The sequence below is a fragment of the Ambystoma mexicanum genome, chromosome 12 (genome assembly GCF_040938575.1).
Source record: "Ambystoma mexicanum isolate Mex_15411 chromosome 12, UKY_AmexF1_1, whole genome shotgun sequence".
Lineage (NCBI taxonomy): Eukaryota > Metazoa > Chordata > Amphibia > Caudata > Ambystomatidae > Ambystoma > Ambystoma mexicanum.
In genome coordinates, this window is record NC_090936.1 from 1,076,829,300 (window position 1) to 1,076,853,548 (window position 24,249).

Below are 24,249 nucleotides of genomic sequence, written 5' to 3' on the forward strand. Positions count from 1 at the left end.
TGTTCTGGGTGGCTTCAGTGTTTGTTCTGGGTGGCTTCAGTGTGTGTTCTGGGTGGCTTCAGTGTTTGTTCTGGGCTTCAGTGTGTGTTCTGGGTGGCTTCAGTGTTTGTTCTGGGTGGCTTCAGTGTGTGTTCTGGGTGGCTTCAGTGTTTGTTCTGTGTGGCTTCAGTGTGTGTTCTGGGTGGCTTCAGTGTGTTCAGTGTTTGTTCTGGGTGGCTTCTGTGTGTGTTCTGGTTGGCTTCAGTGTTTGTTCTGAGAGGCTTCAGTGTGTGTTCTGGGTGGCTTCAGTGTTTGTTCTGGGTGGTTTCAGTGTGTGTTCTGGGTGTCTTCAGTGTGTGTTCTGGGTGGCTTCAGTGTTTGTTCTGGGTGGCTTCAGTCCGTTTTCTGGGTGGCTTCAGTGTATGTTCTGGGTGGCTTCAGTGTGTGTTCTGAGTGGCTTCAGTGTTTGTTCTGAGTGGCTCCAGTGTGTGTTCTGGGTGGCTTCAGTGTTTGTTCTGGGTGGCTTCCGTGTGTGTTCTGTGTGGCTTCAGGTTTTGTTCTGGGTGGCTTCAGTGTTTGTTCTGGGTGGCTTCCGTGTGTGCTCTGGGTGGCTTCAGTGTTTGTCCTGGGTGGCTTCAGTGTGTGTTCTGTGTGGCTTCAGTTTTTTTTCTGGGTGGCTTCAGTGTTTGTTCTGGGTGGCTTCAGTGTGTGTTCTGGGTGGTATCAGTGTTTGTTCTGGGTGGCTTCAGTGTGTGTTCTGGGTGGCATCGGTGTTTGTTCTGGTTGGCTACAGTGTGTGTTCTGGGTGGCTTCAGTGTTTGTTCTGGGTGGCTACAGTGTGTTTTCTGGGTGGCTTCCGTGTGTGCTCTGGGTGGCTTCAGTGTTTGTTCTGGGTGGCTTCAGTGTTTGTTCTGGGTGGCTTCAGTGTGTGTTCTGGGTGGTATCAGTGTTTGTTCTGGGTGGCTTCAGTGTGTGTTCTGGGTGGCATCGGTGTTTGTTCTGGTTGGCTACAGTGTGTGTTCTGGGTGGCTTCAGTGTTTGTTCTGGGTGGCTACAGTGTGTTTTCTGGGTGGCTTCCGTGTGTGCTCTGGGTGGCTTCAGTGTTTGTTCTGGGTGGCTTCAGTGTGTGTTCTGGGTGGATTCAGGTTTTGTTTTTCGTATTGGTTTATTATCCTTTACTGACTTGTCCTTTCATTGGTTGCTCAGACCTACAACACTATGGCCTACATACTGCCTACTAGGGTGGTACTTACGTGACCCCTATCATTAATAATAATAATAATAATAATAATAATAATAATAATAATAATAATAATAATAATAATACACCATGTTATGTAAATAACAAGCAGCAATTCAGTTTGTGTTCTGCACTATACAAAAGGCCAGTTCTTTATATGTTGGATTCTGTCCAGCAGACTACAGCTACTTGTACAATTTGTTGATATAGTCCAGTTGTGTATGTCTCTTCAGATGATTGAAATCTTCAAGGCCTAAGAATGATGACTGTAATCCCTTGTTCCCTTCCCACCTTGAAGCGCTTTGAAGCACTTCACTTGTGTATAAGCACTTTACAAATAAACAATTACAATTACAATTACATTGAGCACCCTGGTCAATAAAATTCCCACACCTTGTTCATGGCAGATTGCAATAAAAAGGATGTTCTGTATGCGGTCAGTGACATCACTGGAATACAGCACTAGTGTTCACAATAAAGGCCTACTTGCATTCCCCCTTACACAACACTGGCCCTTCCACCTTCTGCACGTGCAGTTCTACTTGTGGACAATGTTGAGACCCCGACAGGACTCTCTTTTCCCTCCCTGTCCTGTATCCTCTGCCGGTACCCTTCTGTATCTCCCCTCTCCATGACCTTACAATGTGTTGACATCATACGCCTATCATCATATTCCCGATGCCATATCCCAGGTCATTGATATGATATGGCATTTATAACGCGCCTATACACATTGCGCTCCGCTGCTTCATATCTACACATGCGCTTTATGAAACCCAGTACATATTGGCATACACGCTTGGAATGAAGACCACACATGCACGTGCATGTGCTTTTGTGATCATTTGCCTGGTTTGTTGATTTGTTTGCGTCTACTTGTGTGCGTGGGTCTGCCTGTGTGTGTCTTTGCCTGTTTATATTTGCCCCTCTTTGTGTCTGTGCACAGGCAAATGGTTGTCTATATGTGTGTGTGTATGTCTTTGTATGTTTGTCTTTGCTCATGTGTGCATCTACACATAGACACATGCGTATCTGCCTCTCTGTGCGTCTGTTTGTGTCTTAGCATGTTTATGTTTGCTACTTTGTGTGTCAGCGCGTAGACAATTGGAAGTTTCTCTCTACGAGTGTGTGGGTTGTGTGTGTGTGTGTGTGTGTGTGTGTGTGTGTGTTTTCATGTCTGTTCGTGCTTTTTAAGTTTGTTTTTGCGCCTATGTGTGCCTATGCATGGCTATATGGGGTTTTCCCTATGCGTGTTTGCACGTGTGTGTCTGTGCATAGGCTAGTTGGTGTTTCCCTGCATGTGTCACCATGTGCATGTGTGTGCATCTGCGTGTGTGTGCAGACCTGCCTTCGTGCACGAATGGCCCCTTTCCAGCTGCAGGCAACAGTGCAAGATGCTAGTCGTCTTTTAGAGCACGTCAGTGTGATGAAGCGTGTCAGCCTGGTGCGTGATAACCCCGCGTACAGTAGATTAAAACACACGGAAATAGTTGTCAAGGACACGTCGATGATCCCAGAGCGCCTGTTTGTTAAGATAGGATGGTACCCCCAAAGTGCATGGACGCGGTGTGGGGGGAGGGTTTGTGTCTCCAGCCTCGCCCCCCGCCCCCCAGCACAGCTGTAGCCAGACGTTTCTCCCACTCACAACCCGATCCATGTAATTGCCCTCAAGCCCCCTTTCCGTTTAAGAACCTGCCAGGCAGCACCCTAGGAGACACCCCCAAACTTGTCAAGGTCTCTTTGAGGTTACGGCACTCGCTACCGCCATCTGATTCAGCCAATGGCGGCGAGGGTGGAAGCGGCCCGGCTCCTGTAATAATGACCTTTTTTTCCAGACGGTTGCTCGCCTTCCTGCCTTGGCGCAACCGCAGGCCAGATAACGGCACCTGGGTGCGGAATAGCCGCAATCTGCTCCTTCCAGATAAGCTAATTAAGTGGCAGGCAGGTGTAGCAAAGGCCCGGGAGGAGACAGTTCCTCGAGATTGCGCCTTCGCCCCTTAAAATGCACCCCCCCATTGCTGATGTGCACATCACAGGCGCGCGGCCAGCTTGGCCTGGATCCTCCGGAGCAGTCGCTCTCTGTCCCTGGGAGCAACGCAAGGAGACCTGCGACTATTCTAGTTAAACATTAAGATTGGCAAAGGAAGGGATGAGGGAAGGACAGACTGAAGGAGAGGATTATGGCAAAGAAGAAAGAGGGCACATTTCCTGATAACAACAATACAAATGTTGCAGTAATAATTCTCACACCCAGAAATGCTGCCTACGGCCTGCTTTTTCTTTGCATTGTGCAATGTATGATTAGTATTCTGATTAATATTCTAATTATAACATTATTATTATTATTATTATTATTATTATTATTATTATTATTATATCAGGGTATTAATTGAATATGCTGCTAGCTTCGGGAAGCAATGGCGTGCTTTGCAATCATAGGGGCAAGAACATGGTTGCAGCCCCTCGATGCCTTTGGGCTGTAGTGTGCTTTACAAATACAATAAATAAATAAATAAATAAATACATGGTTAGTGAAGCAGAGAAACAGGGGAGTGGAGATGTAACAGGAGCAATTTGTCAACAATGGATCTACAAGCAACCTAGAGAGGGAACAGTGGGGATCAGAGCACCCCATCGCAGGTAGGGTGGGGCCTGGCGGTTTGTACTTTTACTTAAAGATACAGTTAAGCAGAGCCAGACTCTAAGATGCCGTCATAGGATTCATCGATGTGGTGACATTTTAATCGACTGCAGGTGACCTAGGACAAAGAAAGGAGACGTGCAAATCAGTGGATGGATGCTGATTGGCTGTGTTTTATTCTTGTGTTGTTTGTGATTGGTGGCTGATGATCCATTTAATTTTCCAACATCAGTCAGGAGGACAATGCAAGAGGGGTGCAGACTGCTCCGCTGAGCTCTACCCGCTCCTCTTGTACACCACACACAATTGTGTCGATTGCGACAGAGGTTTGAACACAGTGTTACTTGATATGAGATTTATAACACGCTTAATACCCAGAGGTTTCTAAGCATGGACCCAGGGATCCGCCGGAGGTAATAGCGCCGAAAATCGGCAAATTTGCACCGGATTTCCCCCCAGCTAACAGCTGGGGGGAAATCCGCCAAGGCCATGATCTGGCAGACCCTTAAATGTGGCGGTAATAGCACTACCGCCGCATTTAAGGGTTACCGCCAGACTCGTGATGAGGCCCCTATGTGGTGAATGCTGTCATCAAGTGACCTAAGCAATACTTCTTAAATCAATCTCTTGTTAGTGATTGAGTAAATAAACGATCATTTCACTCCCCATATGCATGGCTATGCCACCTCAACACGGCCTACCGCGAGCTTGGATTCCATTACCTGTTTCTGAAATCCAGCTGTTTATCCGCCCTGATTGGTGTGATTGTCATTCCTGTGTCTTCCCCATGGCAGGTTCTTGTCTTTGGAAGGGTCTGTATCAGTATCCCAGTGCTCAGTTCAGGAAGTCGATTCATATGTAACATGTATCCATTACAGCCTTGATCCTTCTGATCTGCTTCCTGGGACCTGTTTGGTGCAGTGCCCTGGGTCAGTGTTCCAAGGAAAATGAGCCAGCATCAAGCAGCTAGGCGTGGTGCAAATGAACAGAAAAGCTGAAAAGAATGATTCCTAATTCATGATGGCATTCCTTTACACAAGATGCCAATACAGGCGGGTGTGACCAGCAGTCAGGTCATCACATAAGCCCCAGAGCGGAGCTCATGCAGTCTATAGCAATGGAGGACTGGGGACTACTAAGAAGTGTGGGCATTGCTCTGACAGGCAATTGGCACTGAAAGGGGCATTCTAGTTGGGTCTCACGAAGCATGTGCCCAGTTCTTCCACTGCCCTATGGACTGTGCAGAGTTCCTGGTCGGCTGTCAAACCCTCAAACTTCTATATAGATGCGGCATCCGTTGTTAAGGGCATCAAGTTAGAGCACATGAAATGTGTTGTCCTTTACAGGGAAACTCAAAAGAAAACCCTACTGATGGTAGAACCAAGTCTGAAGGGCTTGTGGTGGGTGTCCTGCAGAAGGGATATAGAATAGCAGTCTGCACTGGACTGCTCCTTCAGGGGTAGGATCATACCTCGTTTGCATGTCTGTCTTCTTCTGTAATAGCATTGCACGCTGAAAAACAATTGCACTGAGCAATTGCCAGTGGTTATGATTAATTCAAAGCTGTCCCATCCTTCACTTGTTGGTGTTGCAAGAGATAGGGATCCAGGGGCTCATGGGCTCTTCTAGGCCATGTCCCTGTCTCCTCTTGACGCATGGAACCTACATATTCCTCAGCTTTACCTTTGCTTTCTTACTGCCTCTGCTCCCCTCTGCCTCATTCCAGTGGCTGGAGGAGTTCTCTTTTGTCCCTGAGCACTCTGCGTGCATTGACAGGATGCTCAACATGGATGCAGTGACAGGGGCCGTCACATCACGTCGCACATTCTTCAAAGCACCAGGCATATCTCGCATCATTTTGCAAAGTGGCTCAAAGCTACACACTGGGTGGAGGTTGCCAGGCAACATAGCAGGCAGGAAGTTAACATAGTGTGGCACTCTGATCCTCACTCTGGTACCTTGTCAGCGCCAATAGATAGGCTGCGTTTTCTGCAGGTGGCCGTGTCTCTGCTTGAAGCGTTTTGTGTTGCCTTTCAGTGATCAGGTCTGGAATAAACGCTGTTATGACATCCTATGATAGCCACTTTTAGTAGTTTCCTAATGCTTGCAGTAACATTATCTTGGCACGTGGACAGCTTGCCTTTAGTGCTTTTGCTTATAATTATGAGGGGCGTGACCTAGCATGGGACACCAGCACTGCATAACACCCGCCAGTAGAAGCATTAAATTAGCATAAACGACTGATCCTGGGGACTGGCACTAGAGAGGGCAAACAAGCACCACGAGTACCACACAGCCATTTCTCATGCCTGAGGACAGGCTTTATTTGTGAACGCATCGACAAGTAGATAGCTCATGAGTTAAGCACTCACCTCAGATATGGATCGCCTAGCTTTTGCTAGTTTGAATCGTAGAAGGACCAGCTAAGTCGTCAGTTAACTGAGTGTCATTACATTTTGTAATAAGGGCGCCTGTTATTACAGCACTAGAAGCGGGTTGGTGGAATCCTGCAAGAAGCGCTACATGATGTAAACCTTCCCGTATTCGTCTGTTCACGCTATCACTAGAGTTCAAAGTGGGTATTCCATGATAGCTTTCCTATTTTTCCTGAGAAAAGAGATCCTGGCACCAAGATTTTCGTCTTGTACCAGAGAGGCTGGGCTGATGTGCTTCTCAATTTCAGTGTCGATTATTAGACAACAAAAATAATGCTAAAACATACCGATAAACATGCTTGCAGACGCAGGATCCAAGGTGGACATAAACGCTCCACATTTTCACTGTGGTCATATTCACTTATCTCATCATTAATTGGCAAATTATTCGGTGCATCTCTCGCCCCTGAGGAATAAAGTTAGGAATGGCCAATGTAGCGTATGATGTGGTGAAGAATATTCAGAGAGCAGGTTGGGGTGCAGCTGGAGAAGGAGCTGGATGATGGGTGTTCGGCTGATGGATGGGGTGCTCCAAAGAACAAGTCCTGAAAAAAGAAAGTGGGCTGGCTCATTAATATATTGTGACTTATTCAACCATCTCTAAGGTGGGCGTGCGCTCACCTTGGCTTTTTGGAATTTGGAATGATGGTAGACAAACCTCACGAACATGTGTGGGCCTAATCCACACACGTTTTCCTATGCTCACTGCATGACAAACGCATAGACCTGTGTACTCTAGGTGGACACAACCTACAGAGACAGTCCACCCTATCATATTCAGTTGGAATCTGACAGCCAGAGTGCACTATGTCATCTCCAGGAAGGGGGAAGACCAAACCTCCCCCTGCCATGGACAGCCTGATTAACAAAGGCTCAATGGATCCACTTTGCTCATGTGTTAGGTCCTGCAGATGGTGGTAGCAATTAACATACCAATAGATGGCACTTCAAACAAGCCCACATGAGGCCTGGCTGCAGAGGTTAACAAAGGAGAGAGGAAACCCAACAACCTTTCATATGTAACTATGTCAACCCCAAGCCAGCTCCCGCCCTCAGTGTCAATGACAGTGAGCTGCCATGTTTGGGGCTGCTGTTTTCAGTAAGCCATCCCGCTAATGGGACCCCATTCATAAGGTAAGAGAATGTGGTTTGCAGGATCCAGAGAGTCTGCTCTCGCCACAGTTTCAAGGGGGACCTGCCGCTTTGACAGGGACCACATACAGACACCCATTAACCAGAGAGACTCTTTGAAAAAAACAGACAGGAAGATGGGTGGGACTTAGTGTCACAAGGGGGTGTGGCCAGAACTTTCTGTTGAGAGATGGTTTCCACCATTATAGTTCTGGGGGACATTTTGTTCCTGTGTTCACCCCTTTACGATTCCTGTTGCAAAGCACTCTGGTTATGACGCCATGCATGCAGGAGATTGATGGGAGGGACCCCAGGAGGTTCCATGTAATAATGTCCCTGCAAAAATCTCTCCTGACAAAAAAGTCACAGTTTTTACAGAGACTTTATTACATTGAACATTGGGGGCATACCCCCGCAACCCTTGAATTATTACTATTGTTTTACAAAGGGAGCAGGGGACATCCCCGCAACCCGTCCCCATACCTAATGTCGCCATGTATAATGTTGCCAATGGCTTTTCCCGGTGACATTATGGAACATTATGTATGGGGACATTATTACCTGATACCCCCAGTATTGGTTCATTAAGGTAGGCCTAGCCTACACCAACCACTGTGGCTAACTTGGCTTTAAAAGAGAGCTTGAGCCCTTATTCACGCAGCTCACCTGAAGACTTCACAAGAAGTCAGTAAGAAGAACTCAACCTTGGACACTGGCTGAAGGTACAGTCTGCCTTACATCTTCCACCAGTGAAGGAAGGCCAGGACATCGAAAGAGGGATCAGGATCCCTCCCCTAAACATCTCCCAGGGAACAGAGGGAGATACAGAACTCAGAGGACACCCCACCCTCACCAGAACCGGTACCCAGACAGCACACTGCATGCCCTGCTAGGCTACAACGAAGGACAAGGCTGCTACCTGCAACTCAATCAACAGTTGTGGGCTGTCCGCCTTAAAGGATGACACAAGCCTATTGAAGAAGCTGGGAGAAGTGCCTCGATGAGCATCTACCAACGTCCGCCTAAAAGGACATTTTAGAGCCAGTCGAGTTCCTAAATCTGCAACCGACGGCAACGCTGATCGTGGTCAAACCACTGTCACTTGAAGACATCCGAGACGTCTCAACCAGTACTTTAGAACTGCCGATCAGCACTGAGACAATGATTCCTGTCCCCAAGCCGCTGTGTAGGCCAGCCTGCAGCTGTTCATCCAGCTTCGCTCGTCGAACTGTCTTGCCGCCTGATACCCGCAGCTGACTGCGGAGGGGGGGAGGGTTCGGCGTCCCCAAAAAAGTAGGATGGCACAGTCCACGTGTGTGCTCTCTCAACGTCATTCCTGATATGCTCTGTATGACCCTGAAAAACAGTTTGAAACACTGGACATTGTATCCCACTGTGACCTTTGCCCCAGACTATTATGAGCATCGAGGCTGCCAAAGTGGCAGAGGTGTTCCATAAAGGCCTTTTTAGATTATGCTGCATGACATGCAATGTCTCAAGGGATGATCGATTACACATGTTAAAAAGGTGTGAGTTTTTAGGGACAGCGACTTGTAGGGATATATGATAAATGTCATACTCTTCATTTCTGCACTCTTTCCTAGAAACTCACACTTAATTAACATGTGTGTGGAAGTGTTTTCAAGTGTGTATACAGATGTGTGTACATGTGTATTTGTGTAGGTGTGTGTTAAAGTGTGTTGGTGATTGTGCATGTGTGTGAGCTACGCATGCATGTGTGCATTTGTGTCAATGTGTTGATGTTTGTGTATGTGGGTTTGGAGAGAAGAGCATATAAATGTGCCCCCTACACACTACGTCCCAGGCCTGTTGGGGCTTCACGCTCCCCGAACAAGACGCAGATTTAAGACTTAATATCCGTGGTTGAGCAATCGGCAGCTTCAACAATGGCTTATGAAACCACAACAGCAGCTGTCTGCAGTCACAATGAAGCCCGTAACCGGGAGGGAACTGCAACAGTAAAATGTAACCTTGACATTAAGAGTTAATTAAAATCATGATTCTGAAATGAATTTCCAATAGCAGTTTGGACAAAGAACAGTTTAACAAAAGTTGTGCGCACCACATATCTCAAGAAGCGTGTCACTTTCATTGGCTGCGACTCGAAGAGTAAATGATGAGAATGTGGGTTGCACTCCCGGCTCACCACAAATGCGCAGTGTGATTGTGGTGGCATCATTCTGTCTGACTTTCGCTGAGTCTTGCCGTAACCCAGCACCATTGGTAGAGCCTTAGGACCTGATTCATGGAATTAATTGCGCAGTAATTTGGGACATTGTACGCCAAACCGTGCACGCAACTCAGTTTGTCGATTCATGGAATTGTACTTTGCAGGGACTTTGTGCAGGCTCAGCACGTCTATGCGAGTGGCCGAGTGTCTTGTGCGAGATACCTCGTAGAGCGTGGGCATGGCCTGCGCATAGAACGGAGTTGGGGGAGGAACACGCAAAATGTGGAAGAACAAGGGAAAATGCGGGCGTTACGAGGAACAGCCTGCAGGCAGTCCATCGCACGCCCACTATTGCTTGGAACCATACATACTCATGGATTTGACCACGCAACCTCTCACCAGAGAAATGGCCACGCAATGTACTCAAACTATCCACCACCTGAAGGCAGGCGTACAAATATTTGCACATAGGAATCCCCAGGCGGAGGTAAGATCGGGTGTCAGATTTAGGGGCATGTGCACACAGTCAGGGTTCCGATCGCACTTGGGGGTGCTCATAAGCAGTGTAGTCGTGTGCAAGAACCATTTACAGGGGTTCGCACGCATGTGTACCGGGAAATTATGAATTTTATGATATATGAAAATCATGTTGAAGGGGTGCTGTAAATCGTTGCGGGGGACCTCACACAACCTCGCCCAGGTGCTGGCCTGGTTGTGGGGATTTGCAGACTGTTTTTCCAGGGTGCATTGCTATGCATGCAAGGAGTGCGCAAAGGTCTGTTTCCATGCCTGGAATGGCTCTGTGTATGGACGTGTCGTGGGCGTTCCGCATGCGACTTGCGCATGGGGTTACTTTGCATGGACAATTCCAAGAATACACATGGCACGCAGATTTTCTTATGCACGACGGGTGGCACGCGGTTCGTTCTCGGCACGCAGGCTTTGCGGGATCTATGCACACTTTTCCATGAATTGGGCTCTTAGAGTGTTGGCCTGCCATGATGCTGCATGACAGAATGTTAAGACTATAAATACTGAGGTGTTCATTTAAGAAATGTGTGGAAACATAATTTGATCTATTATGTCAGGTAACACCACTGTCGGAATAAGCAAATTGGGGTGGCATTAGGGAATTTGGGGAACTGTTTTAATTGGTCAGAATACTTTCAATTTCTGGCTCAACAGTCTCCCACTGTAGGCGAATAAATGGAAGTATGCATTATGTGTGCCATCAGTATTTGCAATATCAGCCGGCATGCAAGATGCTCTTTGCCATGATGCAAGACCCTGCATCTCAGTGAGCTGATTCACACACATTTATTGCCGCTGTCCACATCATCAAAATGCAAAATGAAAACAAAGTGTACCTCTAAACTATGCCCACTGTTTGGTGCTAGTTGGGAACCGCACCGCCCGTGCACAAGGTTTAGCGGCTTATGCACAAATGCCATCTCTACGGTGACGCCCAGCAGATAGTCATGTTCCCTGCAGTACTTAGGTACTTAGGTACTTAGGTTATGTACTCTTGAACACGCTTCAATAACCAGCGCATTTGGACTGCAAAGGAATAGTCAGGGACTTTGAAGAAGGAATCAAATTAATTTGTAAGCTGGGTGGGAACCTCTCCAAAAGTCTTCTACTTTTTTTTAATGCAATCTGTTGTTACCTGAAATTCCATAAAATGAAAATACAAAGTATGATTGAAATATTGTCTTTTAAACCGATTGTCCAAGTACAACATAAAACAGAAACTATCAAATAGATGATCCATTACAGAGTACTGCTAAAAGGGGTCAGCCAAAGGGGCTGGACTTGAACTGCACCTGGACACAGGGATTTGGGATTTGGCCCAAAATAAGATGAAAAGACCATTGGTCATCTGTGGGCATATTGATCGTTTGAGGCAATTTGGCAGATAAAAATAACTGGAAGCATGTATGTTAAGTAGTATGGCATGAGTGGCATAGGAAGAACCTCATTGGGTGAATGCATGGGTTTTACCTGTTCCCCTAGACTACAGGCGTCCAGCCAATCCAACTCAATGCACCTGTTGTAAGGTTTAACAATAGCATTTAAAGCACCGTTTCACTGCAAAGGAGTGATTGATTTATATCTCAATACATGGCTGAACTAAAACAATGATTGTATTGTGCACATTTCTAAGTAAATGGTTGTTTAAATTGCACAAATCATTATTATAATTTATAGTAAGGAAGAAATCATTATACTATGAGTTCATTGGTGGGGAGGATCAAACCCACAGCTCCTGCGGCTGCTCGCTGTCCAGGTGAATGCTCAAACCTCATGTCCATCGACGTTCTGGCGAAGACCTAACTAAGGGAGTATGACCTGATTTTAGCACAAGATGCCCCCCCCATCCTTGTGGACAGAGCATGTGCGTTCATTCATGATTACTCCTGTGGAAGATGAGCAGACATGGAGGGTAGGCACTGAAAAAGTCAAAAGACATAATGTCAACAAAAAAAATGCAAATGTTTTATTTTTTATTTACTTGTTTTTTGGGTTCCGCGAGTTAAAAAAAGGGGAAAAACAAAAAATAAATAAAATAAGGGGGGTTGAGGGGAACCCCCCCATTTCGAACAAAAAGCAATTAAAAATAGACATTCGAAATATTTTTTTTTGCTAATTTTTTTTTTCGACATAATGACTTTCGACATAATGTCATTCGAATGTATCACTATAAACCGACATGTAGTGGAGAAGCAGTAGATTGCACAACACACAACTCTGTCGCCTTCAGCTCAGGGACTTTTTGGAATGTATATAATGCTGATATGTGTTGATGAAATGGTCTTTTCAGTAAAGAATAAGAGTGGCATTCGAAAATGCTGCTCTCAAGTACAGTGTGAAAGAAAAATGAGTGGGTTACCGTGAAGTCACCAGATCACAGGTCCACAAAAGCATTAGTTCATCAGTGGGAGCCATGCCAGGCAACACAAATAGTCTCTCATCATTTGGCTGAGGGTTACTTCAAGAAGGATAGTTGAATGCACTCTATTTGGGTTTCAGCAATGGTTGTTACTCTGTTAAACAATGAAAAATAATAGGCAAGCTACTGTAAGCACCGTCAATGACACAATCTCTGGGGTGGGGTCTAACAAGCAACACGAGTGTAACTGTTCTGTGAGAGAGGGCGCTGCCCACTGAGCCGCACAGAGGATCAGTCATTGGGTCATTCATATATGTATGTATGTATGAGGTACTTATAAAGCATGAAACAAAGGCCCAAAGGCATCAAGGCGCTGAGAGCAAGGAAACCGATAGGCCGCCAAAAGGAGGCCATTAAAACAGATGCGTTATCCAACCCCTGTGAAACCGAGCAAGGTCGGTAGTCTACCGTAGCAACTCCGGGTGAGCGTTCCACAGAGAAGGGGCCAAAAATGAGAAAGAGCGTGCCTTTATTACTCACATGAGTAGTATTAGTAGTAAAAACCATTTATTCAGTCCGCAGTGTAAACTGGAGAAACACTTTCATGGCGCTATATAAAATACATAAAACAACCATGGAACAATAGAATTCTGAAGCTCATCAACAATATGACGGGTAAAAACATTGTAACCAGACATTGTCTTTGGAGGATAACTCAGGGGCAACGTGCTAGTCTTGGCACCAAAACAACACTGAACACCACAGGTTCGATCCCCAGGTCTGTGCTTAGAGAACTCTGGGTGTTAAGCACATTATAAATAACCACTTACATAAATCCGTCTATATATATCCTCGGATATTGATTACACTAAGGGATTTGAAGCAGGAAAGTTTGATTAAGTTTGGTCTTAAAATTGTACAGAGAAGAGCTCTGTTTTGAAAGAGGGTGTGCCATAGGAAACAAATTCCCGCATATGCTCTCTTTGTTAGCTGCGTTGCATAAGGATTGATCGGATGCTATGCCTTTTATGCAGCTGTCGCAAACATATATATATATATATATATATATATATATATATATATATATATATATATATATATATATATATAGATTTGATGCTGAGAAATTATTAAAAATACTAGGAGGTGCTTAATGAAAACAGGCAAAGTTAGCAAGGAGTCTGCAAAGATTACAATGAGCCAAGGGCAAGGTGGTTCAGGATGGAGAGGCCTCAGAGAGTCATAGAAGTCGGGGCAGCTGGCACTGGTGGCCATCTCGCAGGAGTGGATCTTGGTGGGATCCTATTAAAAGCCCTGAAGGTTTCCAAGCTGCATGATGAAACAGCGCGGAGAGCCAGGACTAGGTTGGGGACCACCGCAAAGAGCTTTAATTATTCTTTGCATAAGGGCAGCCATGTCATCAGTGTATACATCATTTGTGAAGCCTCAAGCAGAGTGTTCTTCCCAATACTGGATAATACTCTCAGAAATGATTATAGAAGAGTGGAGAGGCAGAACTTTCAACATGCAGCAAGATTCAAATTAAAGATCCAATGGAGTATAATGTATGCCCTTGACCTGACCTCTTGTGTGTGTGTTGTGGCGATCAATCTGATAGGATCAAAAAAGTGTGCAATTCTCTGAGCTACTCCACAATTTCTGAAGGAGACTTCCATGAATGATATTTGGGCGGGAATGCGTTTTCAATGTCTTTGTTTCTTGTTTTTGCATGCACCTGCCACCAGTGTGAGTGCTCTGCTTGTGACATGTGTCCTCTCTGCCCTTTTACGCAGGAGTGTGCAGGAGAGCCTCTCTTCTCCCTGTTCTGCGCCATCAAGCAGCAGATGGAAAAAGGTCCAATTGACTCGATCACCGGGGAGGCCCGCTACTCGCTGAGCGAGGACAAGCTCATACGGCAACAGATCGACTACAAGACGCTGGTGAGTACGGGACAGGGAAGGCAAAGCGTGTGTACTGGCCCTCTCTCTGCCCAGAATGGGTGGCATCGGGAGGGGAGCACCTCTACTGCCCCTTACAGCCGAATTATGGCCACGGGAAAATGGTCAAAACCTGACAAAGTGAACCCCTTGCCTCTATCCACCTAATCACCACCCTGGATTATGCCCCGATTCCATGTATGCCCCCTCTCCCCATTGCACCCGCTTGCTCTCTGTAAATGCTGGCACATGCACCGATAACCTGCTCAGCTCTGGATACATTCCGCTAAAGCCCTCAGCTTCCCTTTGGGGTCACATCCACTCTATGCAAGTAGCCCAAACAATGACAAATAAATAATTAATTAAGTACAGTTCCAGAAAATTCGTACCCATTTTGGGGGAACACAGGGTGACTAAGCAATTAAATACAGTTCCAGAAAATTCGTACCCATTTTGGGGGAACACAGGGTGACTAAGCAATTAAATACAGTTCCAGAAAATTCGTACCCATTTTGGGGGAACACGAGTGACTAAACAAATACTCTTTTCTCCTTTTGTGGCCAATACATACAGATTTTTGGTTTAAAAGGGGGGGAGGGGTTCAAACAAAAGAGTAAATATAAGAAACTATTCTCAACAGGAAATCGGAATTTTCTTTATTTAAGAAATCGGAAAACAATGCAAGCTACACAAATTTCAAAATGTTTCTCATGCAAACTCCTCTCCCTCCTGAGGGAACCCAGGATGGCCACGGCTCAGCTGCCATATATAGGTCCAACCAGCACGCTTCCGAGAATCCTGCGAAAATGAAATGCGGCGTAGTGACTTCACACTTTCGATGTGCAGAAAGAAAGACTAAGCACACTGGTGCACTTAGGCCTGACATGTTATACTAGTGTCACCCAAGCAGTGGTGCTCCACCTACTCTCTCTGCTTCTGGAATCTGTGCCTGGTGGGCGCAGTCCGGTGAGGAGGAATCGGTGCCTGGTAGGCGCGGTGCGGTGAGGAGGAATCTGTGCCTGGTGGGGGCAGTGCGGTGAGGAGGTATCTGTGCCTGGTAGTCGCCGTGCGGTGAGGAGAAATCTGTGCCTGGTAGGCGCGGTGCGGTGAGGAGGAATCTGCGCCTGGTAGGCGCGGTGCGGTGAGAAGGAATCTGTGCCTGGTAGGCGCGTTGCGGTGAGGAGAAATCTGTGCCTGGTAGGCGCGGTGCGGTGAGGAGGAATCTGTGCCTGGTAGGTGCGGTGCGGTGAGGAGAAATCTGTGCCTGGTAGGCGCGGTGCGGTGAGGAGGAATCTGTGCCTGGTAGGCGCGTTGCGGTGAGGAGAAATCTGTGCCTGGTAGGCGCAGAGCGGTGAGGTGTCACACCCTCCGGATGAAGCTCTCTGCTCACCTTAGTCCCTGATGGCTGCATGGTTTCTGCGCTCCTCCACAGCGTCACCCTCAGAGTTATATGCTACGCTATGTCATGTTGTTATGTTATGTTATGAGCTTTTGTACTAGGCCATCACCATCACTGTTAGTGATTTTACTCCACCAGGACTTGCATGAAATGTGATGTATTGTGCCCTCAATAGCGGTAACCACCCATTTGTCTTTGAAGGAAATTAAAAAGGGACATGTGAGAGGGAAGGCAGAGTTTGAAAAATAAAAGTAGAAAAACTGAGAAAGAATTGGGGGAACACAACAGGGTTTGAGGGAGAGAGTATGTGCTTGTGGGAGCCTGAGTGCAGGTCTAGCTGCATATGCAGCTATTAGTACTCGGCCCTGAGGCAATCACTTTGCAACAATCGATCTGATTGGCCCTTGCCGGGTCATTAGCAGTGCCATAAAGCTTTTGTTGCACGGTCATAGCGGCATCCTGGACGTCCTGGAAATGGAGAAGGGACTACATTTAGTCAATTCTCGTCATTCCATGGTGGCCATCTTCTTTGTCTACTTTCTATTTTTATTTTTGAATGGCTGCCATGGAAAGGATAAAGGGTATATATAGATAGGCCCTTCACCCCGTTCCATGGCAGCCATCTTTTATTTTCCCTTCTTTTTTTCAGTTGCGAAACACCGAAGCTGTTTCACAACAACAACAAAAAAAAACAATATTAGTGCCCCGGTCTAACGGGCCAGGATGCTAATAGCAATGAGCCCCTCGCTGGTGGAGGGGCATTGCCCCTTTAGAAAATGCCCAGAGCCAGCGTTAAGGGCCTCATTTCGCTCTGGCCTGTCTATATGGGCCCTCGGGCATTACCTGCAGTGGTAATGCCCCCATGCCCCCAAAGCTCAGGGCTTATTGTTAATTAGCAATGGACCGGTTGGACTGCTGATCGGAACAAGGGAAAGTAGAACAGCTCGTGATAACAATCATTTTCTAGTTCTTCGAAGGCGGTACTAGAATTAATCAGAGCACGATTGTGTGATGGCCCCGGGAGGTGGGCGGGGTAGATAGTAACACAGCATCAAGCTGGTATTTCATTTTGGTCTTTAGAGGTTTTTTGCTCCTTTCTGTTTTTCGGCGAATATTTCTTGCAACAGGCATTGAAGGGGTTAAAAATGCGATTCATTTACCATGGTGTACGCTTGGATATGGCCGCTGCTTTATAGGAGCAGCGTGGATGTACGTAGGGCATACGCCATTCTGCCTATGTGTAGACTCTTCTTGATGTGGTCTGGGGGGGGGACGTCTTCCAGTTGAATTTGCACAGTAAGAGAGTTTTCCAAAATAAAATGCACTGATGAAAAGAGGAGCGACCCCCAGAAAACACCAGTTATCCCTTATCTGCATGTTGCGAGTGAGGGTTGGTTGGTGATGCTCTATCCCCAAAAGGTTGCCTTGAATGTGCTCACCCTCGAACCATCTCTGGGGGGATGCTGGTTAAGTGCATGTGGCGGTCTCGACACCTGGGTTAGGTCTCATGGTCCAGGACGACTCATTGACTCCCAGATAAGGAAAAATGGGAAATGATTTCAAACTCACTGGCACATTGCATAAGCTTATGCTACCCTCAGCGTCAAATACTGGGTTCTACATTTGAGTTTTTCTGAAGCAACTGAAGAGGGGATAGCCACTACATCCCTCGTCCTCACTACGTCCCTTCAACTTGAGGTGCACCCGCAGGCTTGGGACTAGTGCTGTTCTTTAATTCTTCAAATCCATGCTTTTTTAAATCACATTTCAATGTGATTCAACCTCCTACACAGCCAATATGGTGGCAAGGAATCTCACGGGTTGAGTTCGTGCATTGATGTCTATATGCAATCTGTAGTCACTGGTTCGAATCCCAGCAGGGCCGTCTCAACTCACCACCCTTCCGAGGTGAGGTTGAAAATCCGAGAACTGTTAGTTTGGGCAATAATCACACCTATACAGTGCCCGCAAGGAACAATGACAAAATCTGGCATGAACTGCTGCGCAAATACATTACGGTCTTATTAATAATACCCACCGCCCCATAGCTCCGTTCCCATATTATTATGCTAGAAATACACAATAAGTTTAAATGCAGCACCCAAGAAAAAGAAGCCTACAACGAGAAAGAAATGGAGCACCCATTGAGGGAAAACAATAAAACAGTTCTGATTATGAGGCCATGAGTCACTAGCAACTCGAATTCCAGGATGTTCCCTTGCTTGACGCCTTCTGTTTGGGTTTTGAGGAGACCGAGTGTAGCATCAGTTGCCTGTTCGACCTCTTTAGGACTCCTGCCACCCCTCAGTGAAAGAAGCCGCCTCATCCTCTTGTCTTGGCATTCGAGGGTCAGTCCAAGTCAGCGCCACACTAGATCGTGACGTAACAAAGGCCAAGGTAGGCATGAAGTGTCTCTTAGCTAGACATCCTGCTCCAGGGTAGGACTGTACCTCTGGGATTTATAAAGTACAGAATAGCTGGCAAGCAACAGAGTGCTGTACAAAGGGAACCCACCCCTGGGGTGGTCGGTAGGGTGCAGGGGTAGCGTAGGAGCTTGGATGGGTAGGGGGAGCAGGGAAGGGGTTAACACTCCACACACTTGATGGTCCACGTAATGCATTATCTTTCTTGGTCCACGGCACGTGATGCATTGCCCCAATAGATTGGGGGGTGACTGGCCCTGCATAGGGGTGATGGCTGTGGTGGAGGGGGTACTTGAGGACTTTCTTGAGACTTTAGGTTTATGTCCTGGCTCGATATCAAGACAATTCTAGGTAGGGTGGAGGGGGCTGTGCACCCCTGGAAGCAGAGAATGGAGCAGGGGTGGGGTGGGCTTCAGACAATGTGAAGGCTCTCAGAGAAACGATTGCCGCTCACTTATAGAGATCTTTTACAAACAAAGGGTTAAACAAAAAAAGCATACAGGTAGACAAGGATGGATACTCTGACAGAAAGAATGACAGAGTTATGGAAAGGTAGTAGGAGAACGAGAGAGAGAGAGAGCAAGAGAGGAAAACGTGAGAAAGACACCAAACGACAAGCAAGGGAAGTCAAGCAGAAAGAGTACTATCTGTAGATGGATCGATGGAGGGATTGATACATGGATTGATAGATGGATGGATGAATGGATACATTGATTGATTGATGGATGGCTGGATAGCTGAATGGGTAGATAGATGGATAGGTGAATGGATGGATATATTAGATAGATAGATAGATAGATAGATAGATAGATAGATAGATAGATAGATAGATAGATAGATAGATAGATAGATAGATAGATAGATAGATAGATAGATAGATAGATAGATAGATAGATAGATAGATACATGGATTGATAGATGGATGGATGAATGGATACATGGATGTATGGATGGATGTATGGATGGATGGATGGATGGATGGATGGATGGATGGATGGCTGGCTGGCTGGCTGTCTGGCTGGCTGGCTGGCTGAATGGGTAGATAGATGAATGGATGGTTATATTAGATAGATAGATAGATAGATAGATAGATAGATAGATAGATAGATAGATAGATAGATAGATAGATAGATAGATAGATAGATAGATAGATAGATAGATAGATAGATAGATAGATAGATAGATAGATACATTGATGGATGGATGGATGGATGGATGGCTGGATATCTGAATGGGTAGATAGATGGATAGATGAATGGATGGATATGATAGATAGATAGATAGATAGATAGATAGATAGATAGATAGATAGATAGATAGATAGATAGATAGATAGATAGATAGATAGATAGATAGATAGATAGATAGATAGATAGATAGATAGATTGATGGAATTCTCGGCCTGTGTTGCTATTGTCCGGGCTTCCTCTTCCCCTAAAGTGGCTGGTTCCACAGTTCGTCTTCGCAGGAGATGTGTGACTCGCTTTCAGCTTCTTTCTCTGATGAGATAGTCAAGACTCGGGAGGACCTTCTTGCCTCTGTTATAGAAGGTTCTCTTCATCCTTTGCTACAGTGGTCATTAGTGATAGTAAGGTGTCTTTTCTGTCTTGTGTTCCTGCTTCACAGGATCAGGTCAGTAAAATCATCTGTCAGCTTAAGTCCTCTTCTCCTCTTGACCAGATCCATCTGAAAATGTTTAAGGCTTTAGGTGCTGAGCTTGTACCCTTGCTCCTCACCTCTGCCCTTAATCACTTATTAAGCTTGGGCTGTGTTCCCACAGGCTTGAATCGGGAGATTGTATCCCCACTAATGACGAAGCCAGCTTTGGACCCTGGTTTGGAACTACCATCTTGGGTCATTTTTGTCCCATATCTTTGTTTGTTTTTCTGGTGAAAGCATTAGAGGTGATTGTCAAACTCCAACTCAGAAAGGTTCTCGGCGAGGCATCCATTCTTGATGCTTTTCAGTCAGGTTTTCACACAGCTATTGTCCCTGATTGGCGATTTGACTTTATTGTTGACCAGGGCAAGGTGGGGCTGCTGATTTTATCAGATCTCTCTGCATCGTTCGACACAATTTAACACTCTTTTTTTGTGTCAGCGCCTGGAGGAGATTGGGATAGGTGACTGATTGGACACAGGTACTATCTCTTCCCCCTTTTTTCTGCTCCTTCTTCTATGACATGCAGAGTCCCCCAAGGGTCAGCTATTTCTCCTCCGTTGTTTCATATTTATTTCCTCCCTTTGGCTATGTTGATCCACCCGCATAGGTGTCGTTTTTATGCCTATGCGGACGACACCCAACTTATTCTTAGAATTGACCGTGAAGTTTGGGCGACTGCTTCTCGGCTTAAGAAATGCCTGGGCGATATTGCCAGCTGGATGAACGCTGACTGAAAGTTAATGCAGTGAAAACTGAAGTTAAGGTTCTAGCCATTCTCCAGCTGCCCGGGCCCTATCGACTTCTGGCCGTCCTCCCTGCAGCCATTACCTATCCCTGGTCATGAAGTTAAAAGCCCCAGAGTTAAAATGGTGTCTTCCCTTTCAGCTTCTCCTCAGATTAAAGCAAGATGTAGCACGGGCCATGCTAAGCTTTGGATGCTTAGAAAAATGTTGCCATATATTCCTTCTGAATTGTGGTGTTGGGTTGTCTCGATGTCCATATCAGGGACTCTTGACTACTGTAAGGCCACATTATGCGCCCAGCCTAAGTTTCTTATTCAGCGACTGCAGGTGGTACAAAGTTCGGCTGCCCACCTGATGTCTGGCCTGCCCAAATGTGCTCATGTCTCCCCCATAACTCTGGACCTTACACTGGCTGCCTGTTCCAGCCAGAATTAAATTTAAGACCTAGTGTCTGATCCATCGGGCTTATTACTGCAATGGTGCTTTGTACCTTTGCGAGAAGCTTATTAAACACACACCCTCCCGGAATCTGCATTCCGCTAACCTTTTTCTTTTGTGGGTTCCTTGTTTTTGAAGAGATACTATCAGAGGACGTGCTTTCTCAGTGGTGGCCCCGGTATTGTGGAATTCCATTCCCGTGACTTTACGGGCCATCACTGAACACTTGCCTTTTCGGAAAGCTTCAAAAACATATCTTTTCTAGTTTATGGTCTTCCGTTCTTACTGCTCTGTGGACTCTGTGTTGATAGCGCCAAGTACCTTTGGGTCATAGTTGCACCCAATAAATAAACAAATAAATACATACATAAATAAATGGATGGATGGATGGATGGATGGATGGATGGATGGATGGATGGATGGATGGATGGATGGATGGATGGATGGATGGATGGATGGATGGATGGATGGATGGATGGATGGATGGATGGATGGATGGATGGATGGATGGATGGATGGATGGACATATTCATCTACCCAAATACAAATTGAAGAGATATTAAGGTTCCAGAACATAACATAAAAACACATAAATTCATCAATTATGTTTCCCAAAACAACTGACACTACCAACATCTTGTACTGCTTCTGAGGTCATATGCACTTGATACAGAAAATAGCTTCTTTAAAATAATATATATAGTCAACTTGGGCTTTCTTTTGTATTGGCTTGTTAAACATAGGTAATCTCAACATTATCATTTTGGAGTACTGCTGATTTTCTTCAGCTGTTTTTCTTGCTCATGACCTGGGGGAACTCTGGGTAGTTGTATTTCCCCTATGATGACCGTGTGCTGTTTTAACAGTGGTGGCTGCATTATGATTATGTTGGGGGCGATAATCAATTATTTTCTGTGCTTTTTCAGTTTTTGTTGAAACAATACTACCCATTCAGCTAATGTATTTTCCAGTGTGAATATCTGTGGTGTTTAATACAGAACATTGAGTATAGATGTACTTAAGAACATTTTCAGTATTTTATTTTAATGATGAAAGCTGTCCTACCCACAGTGCCCTCTGGGCATGCCCAGCTGCCATGCACAATTGACATTATATCCAGGGCATGTCTTTCAGTTATTTCCAAGCACCTCAACAAGACCAGACTGTAAAGGTGTGCCCAAGATCACACAATTAGTCTGAATATTACTCAATGATGGAGGACTCAGATGCATGCCAAAACCCAGCTTTTTTCAGACAATTCATTCTAGCTGAGCCAGCATATACGCATTTTGTGCTCATACATCTTAACATTTCCAATGATTACAAGGGAATTTTGTACCATACCTGCACCAGCAATTATGTCACATTACTTTATCAGTTTACAAAACCTATGGGGAAGTTGGGTTGGTTAATATTTCAAACTACAAATAGGATACATAAGGGTTAATTACTCTGTTGGTGTATGCCTATCTGATGGCACCGTCTGGACTCACCCCACTATAGATACTATTTCTAATACATAATTACAGGGACAGCTAATCGGTTCGCATTATCCATCATAGACGTAGTGTTGCAAGGGGACTTTCTTTTGGTTGGCATCTATCTTACCAACCTTGGACACATTTGATGGGACATCAAGATATGAGAGAGACTTAAGTGGGGGAAGTGAATTCCGTACTCTGCCATATTTCTAATCGAAGAATACTCCTAGTCATCCTGAAGCGATGAGGCCTTCTTTTTCCTTTGTACTTGGCATTGTGTGCTGTGTGCTGTCTACTTGTGTACTGAGGGTGTTCTGCTGGTTTCTTGTGTGCGTTTGGCTTATAATGAATAGCCAGTGTTTTCCATATCTGGATATTGTGTTGGGTTGAGAGTGGTTTTCTTTCTATTTAGTAAGGTTTTAGCTAATTCTAACGTGCATGTAGTGTTCTTTGTGACAACTTGGGACACTTGTCGGTTACTTTCTGTACAGTCTTTTGACCTACTGATCTCATGCATCGGGACACCAATGGTTGTTTGTGCTCTTATTAAAATGAATTAACTTGTTAGTCTACCGCTTCTCGTCCTGGGAACTGTTATCTTGCGCCTGCGTTGCATTCATCTCTTGCTCCCTTCCTAATTCCTGACCTTGACTCTGTCTGTGAGCTACGGTCTGTGCCATGCACATGTTTCTCGAATACATATATTTTTGTAAGCCCAGCATCTTGGTTTTTGAGGCCTTGATACTTCTGAGACCTGATGCAGCCTCTGCGTTCGGAAAATGGCTGCCCTTCTGTCTTCCTGTTTCCATATTGGCAACCTATAGCCGCGTCTATTCGTCTTATTTGTCTGCCATACAAGGTTTTCCTTGCCTGTGTATTTAGCATCTTATCTATCAATAATCCAACTGCCCTATCAATGAAGTGAGTCCCTCTCTTGGTACACAGGAACCTCCTGTCCTTTTAGTCTGTGTTGCTCTATTTATACCGCACACTATTTGTGCACTCTACAAACTACGTCTAGTCCTTACCTGTGTTGCACACTCTGACTAATTCATTATTGCAGATTGCAGGTACGTTCCCTTTAGCTAAACATATTAATCAATTGAGTTCAGTTTTAACTCATATTGTCAACCAGCCCTAGGTTCATGTGGTGGTAAGTGTGTCTCCATTTGTAACGTCTCTCGCCCTTGCGGTACTGGGGTGGGGGTGTGGAAGAAGGTTGTACTGATGCCTTAATCTCTGTCATCGCAAGACTTGAAGCTTAACCCATGCCGCAGGCCTCTCCAAGTGGCCCATTGCACATGATGCTTGGTGCATAGCCTATGGCCTTGCCTGAAGTGTGTCAACCATGCCTTCATAGCCCACCATATTTTCACATTTAGCGATGAGCTGCCACTCAAAGCAGTTGCAACAAAAACATTCTTTGGTTGAAAGCCCCACATGTCAGATACATATTGATCAGCACCCAAGGGTCCAAATGAAATCCCGGCCATGGGGCCTCCACTTCCATGGGGCCTCCACTAAGTGCTCCAGTACTTAAAATCTCAAATAGTGAGAGCGCTCAATATCCAGGGTACTGTGATCTCAGGGGGAGGACAATGAAGAGACACCTTTACTAAGGTCAATCAATCAAGGTCAATCAATCAAGTTGTGTTTCCA

General features: G+C 45.7%; 1 protein-coding gene across 4 annotated transcripts in view; it reads left to right on the forward strand.

Annotated features, from left to right (window-relative positions):
- The window catches only part of PLXNA4 (plexin A4), a 1,277,179-nt gene that overhangs the window by 1,101,543 nt on the left and 151,387 nt on the right, over positions 1-24,249 (forward strand). For all 4 annotated transcript variants that reach the window (XM_069629627.1, XM_069629628.1, XM_069629629.1 and 1 more), the window contains one exon: positions 14,301-14,447. In XM_069629627.1, coding sequence (XP_069485728.1) covers positions 14,301-14,447 — 147 coding nt within the window. The remainder of the gene's footprint in view (positions 1-14,300; positions 14,448-24,249) is intronic.